Source organism: Canis lupus, chromosome 8 (assembly GCF_048164855.1).
Source record: "Canis lupus baileyi chromosome 8, mCanLup2.hap1, whole genome shotgun sequence".
Lineage (NCBI taxonomy): Eukaryota > Metazoa > Chordata > Mammalia > Carnivora > Canidae > Canis > Canis lupus.
Genome location: NC_132845.1, coordinates 38045187 through 38062637, shown reverse-complemented (window position 1 = coordinate 38062637; position 17451 = coordinate 38045187). Strand labels below are relative to the sequence as shown.

Below are 17451 nucleotides of genomic sequence, written 5' to 3'. Positions count from 1 at the left end.
CCCTGGGGGAGCCCTCCCCCGCGCCCCCATCCTCACACTAGCTGCTCCTTTGGCCCTGACCGCTCCTGGTCCGAGCTGGGCTCACCTGCATCTGGGAACAGGAGCAGGGCAGGGTGGGTGTGGTTGTCAGGGACTTGGGGCCACCTCTGCTCACCCCCGCCCTGCTGCCCTCCCTGGCCCCAGGCCTCTGGAGTCTGCAGCTCTGCGCTGGACCCTCCCCAGCCCCGTCCCCGCTGAGCCTTTCTTCCTGAAATGCCCCTCCCCCACTTCATCCAGCCCGAGGCCCATACAGGCTGAGGAAAGTTCTGCAGGTCATCACCCCAACAAGGGACCGTGATTACCCTGGGTGGGAGGGAAAAGGAGGAAGGAAGATGGATTTCTTGTGTTTTTGCCTTAAGGTGTCTGTATCCGTCTAGAGCGGGAACGTGCTCCCCTTGTAATTGGAAATAACTTCCGGGGCCGCCAGGGCTCAGCGGTGGAGCGTCTGCCTTCAGCTCAGGGCGTGACCCCCGTCCGGGGATGGAGTCCCCGCATGGAGCCTGCTTCTCCCTCTGCCTGTGTCTCTGCCTCTCTCTGTGTGTCTCTCAGGAATAAATAAATAAAATCTTTAAAAAAAAAAAAGAACTGGGATCCCTGGGTGGCGCAGCGGTTTGGCGCCTGCCTTTGGCCTAGGGCGCGATCCTGGAGATCCGAGATCGAATCCCACGTCGGGCTCCTGGTGCATGGAGCCTGCTTCTCCCTCTGCCTATGTCTCTGCCTCTCTCTCTCTCTCTCCCTGTGTGACTATCATAAATAAATAAAAATTAAAAAAAAAAAAAAAGAACTTCTGGATTAAGAGGGAAAAGGAGCAGCCTGTTCAGTGGGCAGGCTCGGAGCGCGGGATGGTACAGAGCCGGGGCGGGTCTCCCTCACTGGGCTGCGGAGGCTGAGGAACAGCCTGGAGGGGCAAAGGAGGAGCTCCCACCTCAGGGGCCTAGAGCCTCACCCAACATGGAGCTGGGTTCTAGAAGGATTCGAGTTGAGGCCTATGTGTCCACATGGATGAATAATCATTAAATCTCTGTCCAGAAACACAAAGACCTCCAACTTTAAAAAGAGGACAAAACAGCTTTCAGCCACTGTGAAAAAAAATAAAGTGTACGTGCATTTATTTAGATGAAAATCTCCAAATGATGAAGGGAAGCCAGGAACTCTAGTCGACAGAGGAGGCCGGCACTGCCCGAGGAGACAAGCCGCTGACTGCGGGCGCCTCCCCCAAGGCCACCCACCAGGAATCTTTGCTCCACCAAAACTCCGCCCGGGCCCAGTGTGGCAGGAGTCACTGCTCTGAGGACACTGAGGACAATTCTTCACTCCCCTGCCCCCCGGTGCTGAAGGTCATGCAAGAGCCCCCAAGGGAGGTCCACCCAGAAGCCCCCACGTGTCTCCTCTGAGTGGGTTCCCATTCAGAGCCCCCCCCCCCCACCGCGTTGGCTACAAGTCCCTCCTTGTCTCTGCTTCATCAGAAAGGAGCCCCGTCCCACACCGGCCTCTCCGCTCCCCTGTCGCCCCCGTCCTGAGGCAAGGCGCTCTCAGCTCTTGACCTCTGAATCCCACAATGGATGCAGACGTGGGAGGCGATGTGTCACAAGCCAAGTGTAGTCGTGATGCGGGATACATAGCATAGAATACGTGAGGGGGATGTGGTGCAAGAGATGTATTATTCGATACATTATGGGGGGAAAAGCACAAAAGAGACTCAATGTTCAATGTATTTTTTAATTTTAAATTTTTAAAAAATTTTAAGTACGCTTCACACCCAATGACATGGGGCTTGAACTCACAACCCTGAAATTAAGAGCGGCACACTCCGCCCACGGCGCCAGCCAGGTGCCCCCAGACGCTCCACTGTTGAAGTCCTTGTAACAGCATCCTTCTGCTGCTCCAGTTTGAAGGTTGGGCTCATCTCATTTCTGGGGGAGCTGAAAGCGTTGTGGTGTTGGTCAGTGGTGTGAGGGGGGGGTGCAAGGCCCCAGGGGGCGTCCGTCAAGGTGAGCGTGAGGCCAAACGCCCCACCTTCCACGTGGGTGCGCGGTGTCAGCGGGGAGGAGGGCAAGGGGAAGAGCGGCGGTGCCCCATCTCAGCCCCATCACCGTGCCTGGGCCACCCTACAAACACCTTCTCAATGATAAGAGAACTGACGTCCCGGGACAGACAACTAACCCCAGATCTGGAGAGGATGAGGACTGAACGTGGACCACCTGGGACAGATGCTGCAGGGGCCACCCAGAGCCAGGCTGGTGTCCAGGCAGGGTGGGGCACAGCAAGGCTCCCTAGAGGAAGGGCAACTCCATGGCAGGGGGAGTGCAGGGGGCCCAGGGTCCGTGAGGGAGGACGTGGGCTGGAGGCCCGGTGACCAGGAGGCCCAGGGGAGAGGGAGGAGGTGGGTGGAGGCACGGGTGGGGTGGGGGGCCCAGCCCTGGCCACGGAGCCCAGTGGGGGCAGCGTCCAGGGGGCCAGCACCGGCCTTTCGTGTTATCTCATTGTCATGTGCATCCGCCCCTCCCTCTGCTGAGAGCCCTCAGACTGCGCGTCCCTCACAAGGCGCAGATGCAATCGGGGGCACTGCTCAGTAGCACCCAGGGGTGGGCATTGTGGGGTCCCCAAGGAATCGGGCCTGCCATGTTGACCCCCTGGGAGGAGGGTGCGGAGAAGTGGGCAGTGTGAGCATTGGCAGGGGGTGCTGTCCCTGAGGGCCCCCCTGCCCTCGCAGTGTGCCCCCCCCCGCCCCCATAAACTTCTCCGAGGGAGACAGCGCAGGGAGGCATCTTAGCCATCCAGAGCCCGAGGCCATGCCCGCCCTCCTCGGGGGTGGCGGGTCCTCTGCTTGGCCAGAAGCCCACCCTTGGGGTCCGGGTGGTGGGGACGCAGGTCACGGGAGCGCCTTCATGTGAATCATCCTGTTCCTCCAGTCTGGATTGGAGACCGGCAGGCTCCTCCCCGCCCCCTCCAGCGGCCTGGCAGGATAAGTGGGCGGGGGAGAGCAGCTGGGCTCAGACAGCAGTGGTCTCGGCCAAGGTGAGCCCTCTGCCCAGAGCCCCGATCCAGGGCACTGACCCCTGACCTCAGGGGACCCACTCCATCTGCAGACCCCAGCCTGGCCCCGCTGCTCCCCCACTGCTCCTTTCAGATGCCCAGTCCGCTGGTGCTGGCGCTGGCCCTCCTGGGGAGCCTGGTCCCCGTGTCCCCTGGTGAGTCCTGGCCATGGGCTGCCCTGCCCCTGCCCCCTCTTCCCACACGCCCAGCGATGATTGGGGGGTTGGGTTTGGGGAAGCACAGGGGGCGGCCGAGCCCGGGCCAGGCTGTGTCCGTCCTAATGGCGCTTCACCCTCAGCTCCCGGCCAGGCGCTGCAGCGAGTGGGCATCGTAGGGGGGCGGGAGGCCCCTGGGAGCAAGTGGCCCTGGCAGGTGAGCCTGAGACTCAAAGGCCAGTACTGGAGGCACATCTGCGGGGGCTCCCTCATCCACCCGCAGTGGGTGCTGACTGCTGCCCACTGTGTGGGACCGTGAGTGGCCGGGCGGGGGCTGGGTGAGGGTGCTGTGGGGCGGGCGGGGGCTCCAGCCCTTCCCCCGGGGTCCAGTGGCCTGCTCAGCCCCCTGAGTGGGCGCCTCTCTCTCCAGGAACGTCGTGTGTCCTGAAGAAATCAGGGTTCAGCTCAGGGAGCAGCACCTCTACTACCAGGACCACCTGCTGCCCGTCAACCGGATCGTCATGCACCCCAACTACTACACACCCGAGAATGGGGCGGACATTGCCCTGCTGGAGCTCGAGGACCCTGTGAACGTCTCTGCCCATGTCCAGCCGGTCACCCTGCCACCCGCCTTGCAGACCTTCCCCACGGGGACGCCGTGCTGGGTGACGGGCTGGGGTGACGTGCACAGTGGAAGTGAGTGCGAGAGGCGGCCGGAGGGCGGGGTGAGCCGACCCCCTCCGGGAGCCCCTGGACAGCCAGGCCAGGCCGGCTCCCCTCCTGATGCGCCACCCGCCTCTCCCCGCAGCGCCCCTGCCGCCGCCCTTCCCCCTGAAGCAGGTCAAGGTCCCCATCGTGGAGAACAGCATGTGTGACGTGCAATACCACCTGGGCCTCAGCACGGGGGACGGCGTACGGATCGTCCGCGAGGACATGCTGTGCGCTGGCAACAGCAAGAGCGACTCCTGCCAGGTGGGCACCCCCGCCCTGCCCTGGCCCCCGCCGCCCGGCCCCGGCCGCCCTGACCCTCCCGCTCCCCAGGGCGACTCTGGAGGGCCGCTGGTCTGCAGGGTGAGGGGCGTCTGGCTGCAGGCGGGTGTGGTCAGCTGGGGAGAAGGCTGCGCTCAGCCCAACAGGCCTGGCATCTACACCCGCGTCGCCTACTACCTGGACTGGATCCACCAGTACGTCCCCAAGGAGCCCTGAGCCCAGCCCCCGGGCCGCCCGGGTTGGTGGGGAAGCCGGCCTCCACGGCGCCTCACCCCTGCCCCCCGGCCCGGGGGCCGCCCTTTTCCCCCTGTCCCCGTGGCCTGTCCCCGGAGCCCGCCGTGGGCGCCCACCCTCATTAAAGTGCATGGAAGCAGACGTGGTTGTCGCCTGGCTCTGGCTGTGCGGGTCACGGGGCAGAGGGGAGGGGTCCAGGCACCGTCACGGGGGCCCCAGGCCCCGAGCACGGGGTGGGTGGTGTTGCTTAGGCGCCCCCTGCCCAGCCCCTGGGACTGGGGCCAGTTCTCGGCTCATGGCTTGTGTCTCTTGAGTGACAAGCGTTTGGGACAGAGGCAGCAACGGTGATGGTGATGGGGTTCAGATGGGGCATGACCCCTATGCCCCCACCCCCTCCACGCTGACACTGTGCACCCATGCGGGTGCGTTTGGCCTCAGGCTCACCCTGGCTGAGTGTAATCAGGTGTGGTCCCCCTGGAGCCTTGCTCCCCCCACCCCCGCCCATGGCAGTGTGTGTCACGGTCACGCTGCTCCTGCCTGAGCCTGTCGTCCTGCGGCCACGGGGCCCCCCCGGGCTGCCTGCCTTCAGGGCCTCAGGACCAGGTGGCCGCGGCCGTTCCTGTGTCCGCGGCGTGTGCTGGGGGCACTGCTGAGGTCCGGGGTGCACACGTCCTCCACTGTGCAGGCGAGGCCGTGCACAGGGCTGCCCGCAGCTGCCCGCGGTGGGGAGAGCGCCCCTTCTACCCCGCCCCGCAGTCCTCGGGCTGACAGGCAATGGGCGGTGGCGCCTCAGCAAGTGTTCGGTTTCTGAGGTTTGAGGAGAGGAGCCCCCTGCGGAGCTGTTGCACTTCGGGGCCCTTGTCCACACGAGCTCAGGCTCCTGGCGGCCAGGCGGCCCTCCTCTTGGAGCCGGGGCTTCTGCCCCACGTGGACCCCCCCCCCCGGGCCACCCTGCCCTCCAGGCCCCGGGGGTGAGGCTCTCTGGGTGCAAAGCGTCCCCAGCAGCAGAGTCTCCGTTCATCCGCGGGTCCTTCTGTAAAGCAGGGTGCTAACCTTGGTCACTGGAAGGGCGTCCTGCTGGGCCCCCTGCTCTGTGCACATGGTCGCTTGCATGAACCTACCGACAACCAGAGCAACACCGTCTTAGGGGGAGTTTCTGGGCTCTTCAGGCCAGGAAGAGCTTTCTAGATCCATCTTCCCCTCTCCCCTCCCAGTCGTCAGACGCGAAGATCCACATTTAATCTACCGAGGCTCTGGGAACCATCTCTGTCCTTAGCAGGGAAGCCCCTGGAATGATCCATCAGGGTCCTCCTCCAGCGCTGACTGTTCCCGCAGCAGCTCGGGGGGTGTGGGGGGGCGGGGACGGAGGGGGGCCAGGAGCCATCCCGGTCACAAGCAGGCCGTGGGGCCCGGGCCGCTTGGTCTGATGCCCGCAGAGCCCTCACTCCGGTGGAGCAGCAGGGACAGAAGTGCCCACCCTCCTCTTTTTCCCATTTCAGCTTCCATTTATTGAACTACAGCCGTGATACCTGCGCAACCTAAGCCCGTGAAGGAAACCGGGCACCTCCCTCCTTCCTCCCATCTCGCCCCCTTGGGGTCAGGCCGCCGCCCACGGGGCCACCTCCCTCTATCCCCAGCCTCACGGACGTACACTTACAGGATTTTTAAAAAACATTTATTTATGTATTTGAGAGAGAGCGAGCGAGCATGAGCGGGGGGGGGGGGGGGGGGGGAGGGAGAGAGACTCCCCACTGAGCGCAGAGCCCGACGCGGGACTCGATCTCACTCCATCTCACGACCCTGAGATCACCATCGGAGCCAGAACCAAGAGGGGGCGCCCAGCTGAACGCGCCCCCAGGCACCCTGACACTTAGGCCTTCTTACCAGCTGGTTGTGTGGGGACCGGCCAAGGGAGGAGATCCCGAAGGGAAGCCCCAGGTTCCCCGAGGGGGGAGGCAGACCCCCCGCTGCCCCTTGATGCCCCAGGAGCCAAGGAACGCAGCCCAGCTTGGCCAGCGGCAGGTGAGGACAGTGGGCACAGCCTCCTATCGGGGAGCTCAGGCCCCTCTGGGGGGAACGGGCTGACCAGAGGGGCCCTGGGGTCAAGGCCTCCAGCAGGCTGGCCGGGTCCTCTGGAGAGGCCACCACGTTGTCCGGGTGACGGGTCAGCCCCCGGGAGCTGAGTGCGGGTGCCCGGGCGGGGAGAAGGGTCCCCACAGGTGGAGTATGGAGCCAGGTGGGCGAGGGCCTGAAGTCCCGGCTGTGGGGACACGGGGCGGCACGGGACTCCTCCCTTGCCCTGCCCCCCGGGGTGGGCAACATCAGGCACCCGGGCTCCAGGAGAGGCGGCCTGGGCGGAACTCTGCTGCCCCCCAAGCCGTGCGGCCAGCGTGGGCTCAGCGCAGGCCCAGAGCCGGTGCCGCTTCCACCGTCCTCCAGCAGGACAGTTACCGGCCACGCTCCACACAGGTCCTGGGGTGGGGGTGTCTGAGCCCCGAGAAGCCACATCCTGCTGGATTGCCAGGCAGCCACCCGGGCCTTGGTTTCCCCACATCTAAGGGGGGGACCCCTCCCACATGGCCTGTGATTTGGAGCCGGACAGGGAGCCACGGGGTCAAGTGCAGGCAAGGCCGGCCCCTCCCAGGGCCCCTAATCAGCTGGGTCACGAGGCCCTGGTCACACGGAGGACGGTTAGGAAGGGGCAGCCCTGAGCCGGGCAGCTGGGAGCGGCGCCCATCTGATGTGTGGTGAGGGCTACGGGAACCTGGGGAGGGCTTCCTGGAAGAGGGGGCACCGTCCCTGCCCCCCACCGGAGAACCACAGGTTTCCTTGGGTCTGCAGTGTCAGTTGGCAGCAAGCATGGGGGGCAGGGGGAGGTGACACCCGCACAGCCTGACCCTCAGCCCCTCCTCCCCGCCCCTCCTGCACAGCAGCGTATGGGCCACCTCAGGCCGTGGCCTCGCAGGGCGCAGGGCAGCCCCCCAGCTCCGCAGGGCACACGTCACGTACCCAGTGAGGGGCTGGGGTCACTTTCCCTGCCATTCGTGCAGCCAGAGCCCCTCATGGACAGCCCGGCCCGGTCCCAAGGGCGCTGTGGGCCCAGAGGGAGTAGGGGGAGGCTGGGGCTGAGATGAGGGGCTCCGAGGCCCCTGCCAGGGTCAGAGCAGAGGCACGGGGACGGGGGGCACCCCCCAGAGCCCCAGGTGGACGGTCCCGCCTTAGCAGCTGTCCCCGTGGGCCCCCGCTCTGCTCCCCTGCACCACCCCTCCGGGAGTCCCGGCGAACACTGGCCCAGCCCCGCTCTCGGGCCACCACGCGGGGTCCCACCGCCCTGCCGCCACTCATCCAATGCATTTCTTAAATAAGTTAACATTTATTCCATTTTGCTTTGCCCCCCACCCCTGCTTCCCCCTCCCTTAAGAAGCCGGATTTCCCGTTATCAGATTATTGCAACGTTTAACCTGAATTAATAAAAGAAACATACATGGAACACAGGAGCGTCAGCAGACACTGCTCACCCGGCCCGCGAGGGGCCGCCGGCAGCGGCGGCGGCTTATTGCATGGACCCCACTCCCCCGCGGCGCGGTTGTTTCTGGAATACCGAGGGCAGAACAGTGGGGTTGGGCCCGCAGGGGGCCAAGACGGTGACGAAGAGTGTGGGGGGGGCAGACAGGTGAGGAGTGAGTGACATGAGCGTGGCGGTGGCAGCCTTGGGGTGAAGCCGCCACCCGGGAGGGCACAGGTGGCCCCAAGCACGTGTTCCTTAGAAAAGCGGGTGTGAGAATGGGGCTCTGCTGGGCAGCCTTGGACTTCCTCCTTCTGGTCTTCCTGGTCTTTGTGGCAGGGACGCAGCTGCTGTCGGGGGACCGCTGACCAGATGTGGGCATGGCTGCAGACCATGGTGGCGAAACTTGGAAAAACCCAAACCTGAATCCACCGGACGTAGGCTAGACATAGGCTCGCAGGCCGAGGGGCGTGTCCCCACTCTGCTTCGCCCAGACCCCATGTCTGCCTCCCTCCCCGGGCGGCTCCCCGCTTCTCCTCCGCGCCGGGCCCAGAGCTGGGGTCCATGCGCAGCCCTGCCCGGGCCGTCACCCCGCTGGGTGCACCCCAGCTCCGCTGCTGAAACCTGCGGCACTGCGCCCTGAGCTACACTGGCCTGTCCACGCGGTCACCTGAGGCGGGGCTGGCTGGGGGAGACCCTGCTTTCTTTGGGGGGCTCTGGAGGACTCTGAGGTGCAGCCCCCGTCCTTTCTCTGTGGGGTCACTGGAGAGCACGAGAGGCTCCATTTTATGGGGTTCAGGAGGCGCCGTGGCCCCCGAAAAGGAAGCTCTGGGTTCTGGGGCCACACCATGGCCACTGTCCAAAAACAGGTCTCCGCCAGGGCCCCCCTTGTCCGGCGGCTCAAAGGCGAAGTTGGGGACGGTCAGGTGTTCCGCGCGGCAAGGGGCCTGGGCCCGCCGGTCGCCCTTGGTGGCAGGGTCCACCCCGGCCCCCTCCATGGGCTCGAGGGAGTCCCTGTGCGGCAGGGCCTCGCAGGACGGGGTTCGCCGCCGCAGAGTGGTGGTGCTGCCCTCTGCCGCCGGGGGCCGGGCCGCACCCTCGTCCTCCCCGGGGGGCTCAATGGAGATGCAGGGGGGGCTCATCTTCTTCTTCCTGCGTGCCCCCAAGGCTGGCTCGGCCTCTAGGGCGCGGCCCTTTACCTCCCTGGTCTCTGCGTGGCCGTCCCCTCCCCCCGGTTCCCCGGAGGGCCGCCTCTGCTCCTCGGCCTGGCCTGGCGGGTCCAGGAAGCCCTGAGCATCCACGCCGTAGAACCTGCACAGGTCGGGGTCGCCGGCCCCCAGGCCTCGGGAGGCGGGCGAGGCGGAGGGGCTTCGGGCCGAGCTGGTGATGTGGCTGACCTCCTCGTCGGCAGGATCCGGGGTCTCGGCCTCCTCCCCGCCGGGGGCTGGGGCCCTGCTGGAGACGCAGCGCTGCCCGCAGGTGTGCTTGCGGGTGCGGACGCTGGCGGGCCTCGGGGAGTGGGGCGGGGACCGTAGGGAGGCCCTCAGGGATGCCTGCCTCATTGGGGTCTTCCCGCCAGGCTCCCCCCAGCCTGGGCCGCCGTCCCTGGGGCCGTCCGTGTGCCCTTCCAGCGAGTCGGCAAGCGTGGGCTCCTGCAGGGATGACCCGGGATCCGATGAGGAAGACGGCCGGGAAGCCCCTCCCCAGGTAGGCCGTGGAGCAGGCTGAGACGTGGCTGGGAGCCACTGGTGGGGACTCTGCCCCAGCCCCATCCGGGGGGCAGGTGCTCAGGAAGCCCCAGGGGGCCCCCAGGCCTGGGCTGCAGGGCGGGGCGCTTCTCCTACCTGTCTGCAGAGCAGCCGGCCGAGGATGGGGGAGCGGGCTGCGCCCCGAGGGGACAGGGCGCGGAGGCTGTCGCTGTCCCTGGTTGGGGAGAGCGTGGCCGCCGAGGGGACCTGGAGAGACGTGCAGGACTCCACGGGCGGGGAATGCGCAGAGGTCACCGGGCCTGGGCAGGAAAGCAAGCGCCCTGCAGCTCCCATCCCCCCACCCGAGGCCTGCCTGCCCCCCGCCCCCCCCCAACAGCCCCAGCCCCCTCAGGACCTGTACCGGAGGCGGCTGTGCCTGAGCACGTCTCTGCGTCCACTTCCCGCAGTGGGCAGGGGTGTGGGGCCGAGGCGGGCGCCACGGGCCGGAACATGTAGCTGTCGTTGGGCAGGGACAGCATCCTGGACACGGACACCTTGCGTACAACCAGGAGGCCAGGGGTGTCTGGGCTCGGCGGGGCCTCAGGCCTGGGGCAGGCGGGGGGGCCCTGCGCCACCTCCAGTTCCAGCTCGGCGTCCAGCTCGGCGTCCTCGCGGGCCTCCTTGTTGCTCTCCTCCAGGTGCTTCATGAGCACGGCCACCACCACGTTGACCAGGACGAACTGGGCCACCAGCACGAAGGTGACGAAGTAGATGGGGGAGATGGCAGGCAGGTAGCTGAGGCAGTGCTTGTCCTCCCGGGCACATTCCCGCAGCGTGTCCTGGGGGGGGGGGGGCGGCTAGAGCGCGGTGCTGGGGCGCCTCTCCCCCCTCCCTCCCCCCATACAGGGCACCCTGCCCCCTCCCTCCACCCTATACTAGGTGCCCCCCTCCGCCCGGGTGGTGCCCCCTCCCGGGGCCGCTACCTTCATGATCCCGTTCCAGTTGTCCCCCGTGGACACGCGGAACAGCGTGAGGAAGGCCATGCCAAAGTTGGAGAAGGTGGCGTGCCGGCTGAGGCCCTCGCAGGGGTTGTCCTCACTGCACTCTGCCGGGGAGACCCTCGCCCCGTCAGCCCGCACGTGGGGACCCTGCTGACCCACACGGGCGCTGCACTCCCGGGGAGGAGATGGTGTTGTGTTGGGTAGTTTGGGGGCCTGGCTGCTACGGGGACGTGTCCTTTCAGGATGGGGTGGGGGCGGGGGCAGGACTGCTCCTCTCCGGCTGTGGAGGCTGCCTCTGGGCACAGCCCAGAGCCCGGACCTCAGCCCTGGGACTGAGGTGGACACGGCTCCATGGGCGTACCGGCCAAGCCCCATCAGATGGCTCCCACGTGGCCCAGGCCTGCCTGTGGGTCCACACGCCCTCGGGCTCAGCGGCAGGTCAGGGCTGCCCTGGAGCGGGAGGCACCCTGCACCCTGGCCCTGGGGCCAGGACTCGTCAGGCCTGGGGTCACGGGCACCTGCTGCTGAGTCCCAGGAGGCCCTCGGGGTGGACCTGAGCTGGGACGCCCCCTCCCGGACAGGCCCACACTGGGGACTCCTGAAGCCACCCCAGTTCTCTCCAGTGCTCAGGGGAGCCCACCGGGACTGGGCTGTCACAGGAAGTCCCCACCTGCTCCTGCGCACGTGGGTCAGAGCCTCGGGCCTGAGGGACGAGGGAGACGGTGACAAGAAGGGATGTGTGGCAGTTAGGGTGCCCGGGGGCCTCACGAGCTCAGGGACACACGTGTGCTTGTGTGTGTTCTTCCCGTGCTCACGTGTGGCTGTCCCCCCAGCTGGCCTGAGCCCGTGTGTGTGTGCCCGCGTGTCCGTCAGGCATCGTGCTTCTGGCCGCCGTGCGTGTCCACGCTATGTGCTGGGCAGGGCTGTCGGGGCCGGGTGATGCCGAGGCCCGAGGTGTGCAGCCCGTCTGCCTGGCCAGGGCCCAGTGTCCCCCAGGGACCCAAGAGCCTCATGCGTGTGGGCGAGGCGTGGGCGAGGCTGTGCACACTCACCGAGCCTCCCGAACAGCTCCACCCCCAAGGCAGCATAGATAAAAAACAGGAGCATGAAAAGTAGGCCGAGGTTCCCTACCTACACGGGAGAAGAAGCAGAGCGAGGTCAGGGGCCGCCACTTCCCCCCCTCACCCCCCGCCGGCCAGGCTCCCGGAGGCTGCCCTCGGGCCTGTCCCTGACCCACCGCTCCCGGCCCTGGAGCTCTGGGTCCTCCAGGGGCTCCCGTCCCACTGGACAGATGCCCAAGCCCCTCATCAGCCTCTGACCCCCGCCCCGCCCCCTGGACCCAGGTCCCCAGCCTCAGGGACCCCCGCCCACCCCCCGCTCGTGGGCAGCACATCCTGCCAGCACTGCCCAGGCCACCCTGGCTTCTCAGGCTTCCCAGCACCTGTCTACTCACCCCTGTCACCCCAACACGAGCTACAGGGGCTGCTGGGGCGGGGATGAGCGAGCCCCTGGACAGGAATGTGCTGGGCTAGGAGCGCTGGGTGTACAGACAGGTGGACACGGGATTGGGGGGATGGACGGATGGCAAGGGGGGTGTTGGCAGAGGGACCGGGCACAGCACAGGGGGACCGTGAGTCTCCTTTAGCTGAAGAGGACACAGAGGGTTGGGGTCGGGGCCATAAGCACGGGGAGGCAGACACGGGGCCTGCGGCCACATGGGATGCCCGGCGGTGGGCCCCTGAACTCACACAACCCCTGTGGGCGGCCTCCTCTGCCCACTGCCTCCGGAACTGGACTGGGGGGGGGGGGCACTGGTTCCAGCCCTCCCCGGGCACCCGGCCCTACTCTCTGTGGCACAGCCGAGGGACTCCCCGCACGCGCAGACCGATTACCGTGGTTTTGGCAAGACGGTGGGGTACGTGAGCAAGTGGGTGACCAAGTGCTCCGGGGGCATCTGCGGCGGCCCCCTTGGCCCTGGGGTGCTGACCTACCTGCGGCAGGGCTTGAACCACCGTGTCCAGCAGGGCCCGCATGCCTGTGGCCATCTTGAGCAGCTTCAGAACTAAGGCCAGAAGCTGAGTGTCAGCAGGGGCCGCCTGACCCTCTCGCTCCCGTCCCCGCACGGTCCCCCGGTGGACGCCGCGGGGGGAGCCGAGGAAGGACGGGGCCCGGGGAAGCACAGGCGGGCGCCTACCTCGGGCGATGCGGAGCACGCGCATGATGCGGATGATGGTGGGATTGATGGGCAGAGCCGCGTTCATCTCGATCTCCTCCAGTGTGATGCCCATGATGGACAGCAGCACGATGGCCAGGTCCAGCTGGTTCCACCTGCGGCGGGCGGGCGGTGGGCTCAGCGCCTCCTCACACCCCCGGCACATCCCACACGGCGACCCAGCGGCGACCCCCCATCTCAGGCCTCAGGCGGGGCCGGAGGCTGGCGGGGGAGACCCCGCCTGAGGGTCCTCCAGGCTCCGGGGCCCGCCCCACACACCTGTCCTTGAAGAACCTCCGGAACCCAAAAGCCACGAGCTTCAGCACAGCCTCAAACACGAAGACGATGGTGAACACGTAGTTGCAGTACTTGAGAGCCTCATCCAGCGACTGCGAGCAGAGCATCAGGCTGCGGACGCTCCCAGCCCGCCCGCCTCTCCCCTATGCGCCCCGGTTCGGCGGGACAGGACTCCTGCTAGACGCAGGGCTGTGCCAGGTCGCCAGACGGGGCCCGGAGGCACCCTCGGGTGGGGGGCGTCTGCCCCGCCCAGACCCCCGGCCCGGCTGAGCAGCTCAGGTCTGAAGGCTGTTACCCTGAGACACTCCCTTCCACTGCGGGAGAGAAGGGGCGCCCCTTCGTCAAAAACTGACGGAGACACAGGCATAACGGGACAAATAAAAAGCTGACCACCTTCCCCCTGGCCGTCTCCTGCCCTGCGCGCTCCTGGGCAGCCAGACCCACGGACGTTCCCACAGCCTGTGTTTCCATGCTGAACCGCTGTGTGTGTGTATGGGGGGGGCCCTCCGGGGCGGGCGGCCCTGGGAGTTTCAACCAGTTTTAAAAAAAGGACTCGCTGCTCAAACCACATCTCCACACCCTGCAAACCCCAGCGAGGGCTCGGATAGGCTGCAGACCCGGGAGCCCCCAGCTCTGATCCAGGCCACCCGGCTGAGTGCCAGACCCCACCTATGGCCCTCCTGAGGCTTGTGTCCCCGCCACCCGTCCTGGAGGCAGGGAGGGCGGGCATCTACAGGCACCGAGCCCCACCTTGGGTTGGTTGTAGTGTTCCATGGACATGGTGATGACGTTGACGCCGATGATAAAGGTGATGAAGAGATCAAGGTAGTGGCTGGTGCACAGCGAGTGGATGGAGCGGCGGGTGGGTGAGTAGTCGGCGTAGTAGGGCCGGCGCTGGGCCTCTGCAGGGAGAGGGTGACCGTGAGCTGGTGCGGGGCGCTGCCAGCACCCTTGTGGCACTGGGACGTCCCTGGTGGTCTGCCAAGGGGCTGCAGCGTAGGGACCGTGGGGGGAGGGCCCTGGGCTCAGGCACAGGGCGTTTGCATGAGCCTGAAGGAAAGAATTTCTCCCAGGAAGGAAGGGAGGTAAGAAGTGGCTCCCTGGGTCTCTGGCCCCTGCGGGAGTCCGGGGCAGGAGGGGGTCTCAGGAGCAGGTCTCCATCGGGTCTTCTGGGGACCCTGAGCCCGGGGCAGGCCCTAGGAGTATGCCTGGTGGCTGAGACCCCCCCTCACTCCGGGCCCTGCTTGGTCCCCACCCTGCAGGGAGCTCCTAGGCTGGCCCCTGTGGTCTGCTCTCCTGAGCTCATGTCAAGGTGTTAGGTGAAGACTAAGCAGATGGAGGCCTTCCTGGTGGCAGGGCCAGTCCTGTCCCCCGCTCAGCTGTCGCAGGGCAGAGTGGCCCGCCCCCTGCTCCATCTCGGTCTACACACGAGCTGCCCCCGGTCACCAGGCCTGGAGTATCTCCCCTCCTTGTCCGCCGAGGGGCCAGTGGCCACCGCCTGTTGTCTGGGCCCTGCTGGGCCTCTGGCCCATCTGAGGTTGATGACCGTGTCCTGGGAGGTCCTGCATCCCCCAGGACCTCTGCCTGCACTACATGTTCTATCTGCAGTAACCCTTTATGGCTCGTCAACGTCCAGCAGGTGAGGGCACGACCGCCATCACAAACATGGGAACGCACCCGGGCCCCAGAGCCCCATGTAGGCAGTGGCTGTCCCGGCTGGCTGCCTGAGGCCTGGGAGAGCAGGGGCTGATGGGAACCGAGCCCTCCCTGGGGCCCTCATGCCCCCTGGGCCGGCGTGCAGTCACTAAACAGCCTGGCTCAGCTCGCAAAGCCCAAGGCTGGCAGCCAGTCAGCTCAGGCCAGTGCCGAGGATGCGGAGCAGCTACAAACCGGCAGGCGTCCCAGGATGCAGCAGAGCAGCAGCCATGCATGCAGCCCGACAGGGGGACGTCCCCAAGCTTGGCAGCAGCGGCGCACACACCTGGCAGGTGAGCCAACAAGTCCTCTCCCCTCCCACCGACGCCTGGCGCCCACCCCATGCCCACCCGCAGGCCTGGCAGCGGCCTGCCATGTCCACCCCTCCCTTCGGCAGCCATGGAGGAACTGAGGCCGGGCCAGCCCACAGCCCCATGCACTGGCTGGCGGAAGCAGGGGCGCTAAGGCATGCAGGGCGGGGGGTGGGCAGATACCTGGGCTGGGGAAAGTGCCTGGAAAGACAAGGAGATGGTCTGAGCTGGCCTCGGTGGGGTGGGGCGAGAACACTCCACACGGGGCGGGGTGGGTGGGGATACTGAGCAGGCCCCCTGCTCGCCCCCAAGCTGGCTGGGACATCCCTAAGACCCTGTCTGACTCTGACGGCTCTGCTTGCTCTTCCCATGGTCTGAGAACTCACAGGCTGAAGCTGTCCTACAGCGACGGGTGGTGAAAATCAGGGGTCTCATTGACGGCCTGTGGCGCTTGGAAGGGGACCCCCACCTCCTGCCACGCTGCCTCCCCCGCTCCGGCCCCTCCTCGGGAGGCCCCCAGCCCCTGGGCAGGCCCGGGCACAACGGGCAGCACGCAGGGCCACCTGGGAGGGGCCGGGAGGCAGAGGTCCTGCCCGGGCGCCCGCCACCCTGGCGTGGGAGGGAGACCAGGGCCGGGAGGCCGCCTCTCGGCTGGACCCGACCCCACAGGCACGGGGCTCGCGCGGGTGAAGCAGCCGCTCACGCGCTGGTACCGACCGGCCACCGCCGCCACTGGGAGCGCCTTACTCCTGCGTTTTCTCTCCAGGCGCCGCTGCCGCTTCTCCTCCCGCCGCCGCGCCTCCTCCGCCTCCTGGTGCTGCCGGCACTTGTGGAAGTTCTCCACCACGACGCCCACAAACATGTTGAGGACAAAGAAGCTGACGATGAGCAGGAAGGAGATGAAGTAGAGCAGCATCCAGGGGTTGTGGTTGGGCACAGGCTGCGGCACACAAGGGGCACATGGGTCCTCGTCCTCCTGACGGCTCCTCCTCCCAAGGACAGCACATGCGCTCCAGGCTCAGCGGAGGGGCCAGACGCTGCCCAGCGCATCATCCCCCAAGATGCCTGGAAACGCTGAGGCCAAAAACAGCCCCTGGGGAGAGGCTCCGAGACCACCCAGAGGGCAGTGGGCTCCACCTGGGAGGCCGGGGCTGCCCGCGCCCCATACCTGCTGGTCTATGCCCACGGCGTCCAGCCCGTCGTACATGATGTTCACCCAGCCGTCCTTGGATGACAGCACGAACAGTGACATCAGAGCCTACAGGGCCAGATCCAGGACAGTCACCGCAGCCCTGCCCCAGCCCAGGCACCCAGGGGTCCCCACACCCCACCACCCATGCACTCCAGCTCCAGGTCTGACCAGCGCAGCCATGCTGGGCCAGGAGGAACCGAGGCTAGGGGGGCACCTGCCACCCCCTCCCCGCTCCTGCCTCCCTGATCGCCCACCCCGCCCACCTGGCCCAGGTTGTCGAAGTTGTACTTGCGCCGCACCCAGCGGTAGTGCGCCGCCCGGCACTCGGCCTTGGTGGAGATGTTCCTGGTGTCGGCGCCTTCGCAGTAATAAAACTTCCCCTTGAAGAGCTGACCAGGGCGCGGAGGTCACCCTGCGGGGCCGGTTCTGTGCCCCCCGTCCCCAGACCCGTCCCTGCACGACCCTCTCCAGGCTGCAGCGGCACCGACTGCTGACTACAGACCACTGGCCACAGCCCGGCCCCCGCGGGCAAGCAGGGCGCGCACCTGTACCCCCAGGATGCCGAAGATGATGAAGAAGGCGCAGCAGATGAGGACGATGTTCCCGATGGGCCTCAGCGACGATATCAGAGTCTCCACCACCAGCTTGAGGCCCGGAGCGCGGCTGATGACCCTGCACGTGGGGCCCGACCCTGATCCGGCCGCCAGGCCCCCTGCCCTCCCTTCTGTCTCCTGACTGCAGCCCGCATCCGGCCCCGCCCTGCCGCCCATCGGCCCCGCCCACACCAGCGTAGCCCCGCCCACCTGGCCCCACCCTAACCGATGGCCCCGCCCACCTTAGGGGCCGGAGCGTCCGCAGCAAGCGCAGCACACGCAGGATGCCCAGGATCTTGGCGCCCCCGGCCGAAGCCATGGCCACGATAATGTCGACCAGGGACACCAGCACCAGCAGCCCGTCCAGCACGTTCCAGCTGCTCTGCAGGTAGGCGTGGTCGCCAGAGACCAGGCCCAGGGCCACCACCTGGGAGCGCAGAGGAGGAGCCCAGGTGGGGGGGCAGCACAGCCCGGTATGGGGGTGGGTGGGGAAGCTGCTGGGC

The 17451-nt window shown here is 66.9% G+C and overlaps 2 protein-coding genes across 9 annotated transcripts in view; one reads left to right on the top strand and one right to left on the bottom strand.

The window, feature by feature from the left end:
* The first annotated feature begins 3025 nt into the window (after positions 1-3025).
* LOC140637610 (tryptase) lies at positions 3026-4595 on the top strand. 2 transcript variants are annotated; one of them, XM_072833968.1, is made up of 5 exons: positions 3026-3230; positions 3374-3545; positions 3661-3926; positions 4039-4202; positions 4272-4595. In XM_072833968.1, the coding sequence occupies exons 1-5, from the start codon at positions 3170-3172 to the stop codon at positions 4434-4436; spliced, it is 828 nt and encodes a 275-aa protein (XP_072690069.1). In that variant the 5' UTR covers positions 3026-3169; the 3' UTR covers positions 4437-4595. The 2 variants fall into 2 exon arrangements, with proteins under 2 accessions (XP_072690069.1, XP_072690068.1); XM_072833967.1 differs by having other exon boundaries at positions 3038-3230; positions 4301-4595.
* Positions 4596-7807: 3212 nt separating this feature from the next.
* The window catches only part of CACNA1H (calcium voltage-gated channel subunit alpha1 H), a 49434-nt gene continuing 39790 nt past the window's right edge, over positions 7808-17451 (bottom strand). The window contains exons 20-34 of one of the 7 annotated variants that reach the window (XM_072835170.1): positions 17191-17375; positions 16901-17027; positions 16619-16744; positions 16332-16421; positions 15881-16103; positions 15347-15364; positions 13908-14059; positions 13140-13249; positions 12843-12976; positions 12640-12710; positions 11701-11779; positions 10631-10752; positions 10063-10486; positions 9804-9967; positions 7808-9611 (exon numbers count right to left, since the gene is read on the bottom strand). In XM_072835170.1, coding sequence (XP_072691271.1) covers positions 8604-9611; positions 9804-9967; positions 10063-10486; positions 10631-10752; positions 11701-11779; positions 12640-12710; positions 12843-12976; positions 13140-13249; positions 13908-14059; positions 15347-15364; positions 15881-16103; positions 16332-16421; positions 16619-16744; positions 16901-17027; positions 17191-17375 — 3033 coding nt within the window. In that variant the 3' untranslated portion in view covers positions 7808-8603. The remainder of the gene's footprint in view (positions 9612-9803; positions 9968-10062; positions 10487-10630; positions 10753-11700; positions 11780-12639; positions 12711-12842; positions 12977-13139; positions 13250-13907; positions 14060-15346; positions 15365-15880; positions 16104-16331; positions 16422-16618; positions 16745-16900; positions 17028-17190; positions 17376-17451) is intronic. The other 6 variants (XM_072835172.1, XM_072835174.1, XM_072835175.1 and 3 more) reach the window with 6 other exon arrangements.

Excerpts from the sequence above, each read along its gene's own strand:
- LOC140637610 (XM_072833967.1), top strand. The coding sequence starts at position 3,170 with ATGCCCAGTCCGCTGGTGCTGGCGCTGGCCCTCCTGGGGAGCCTGGTC. Across the intron at positions 3,546-3,660 it reads GCTGCCCACTGTGTGGGACC|GAACGTCGTGTGTCCTGAAG; the intron begins GTGAGTGGCCGG and ends CTCTCTCTCCAG. Across the intron at positions 4,203-4,300 it reads GCAAGAGCGACTCCTGCCAG|GGTGAGGGGCGTCTGGCTGC; the intron begins GTGGGCACCCCC and ends GCTGGTCTGCAG.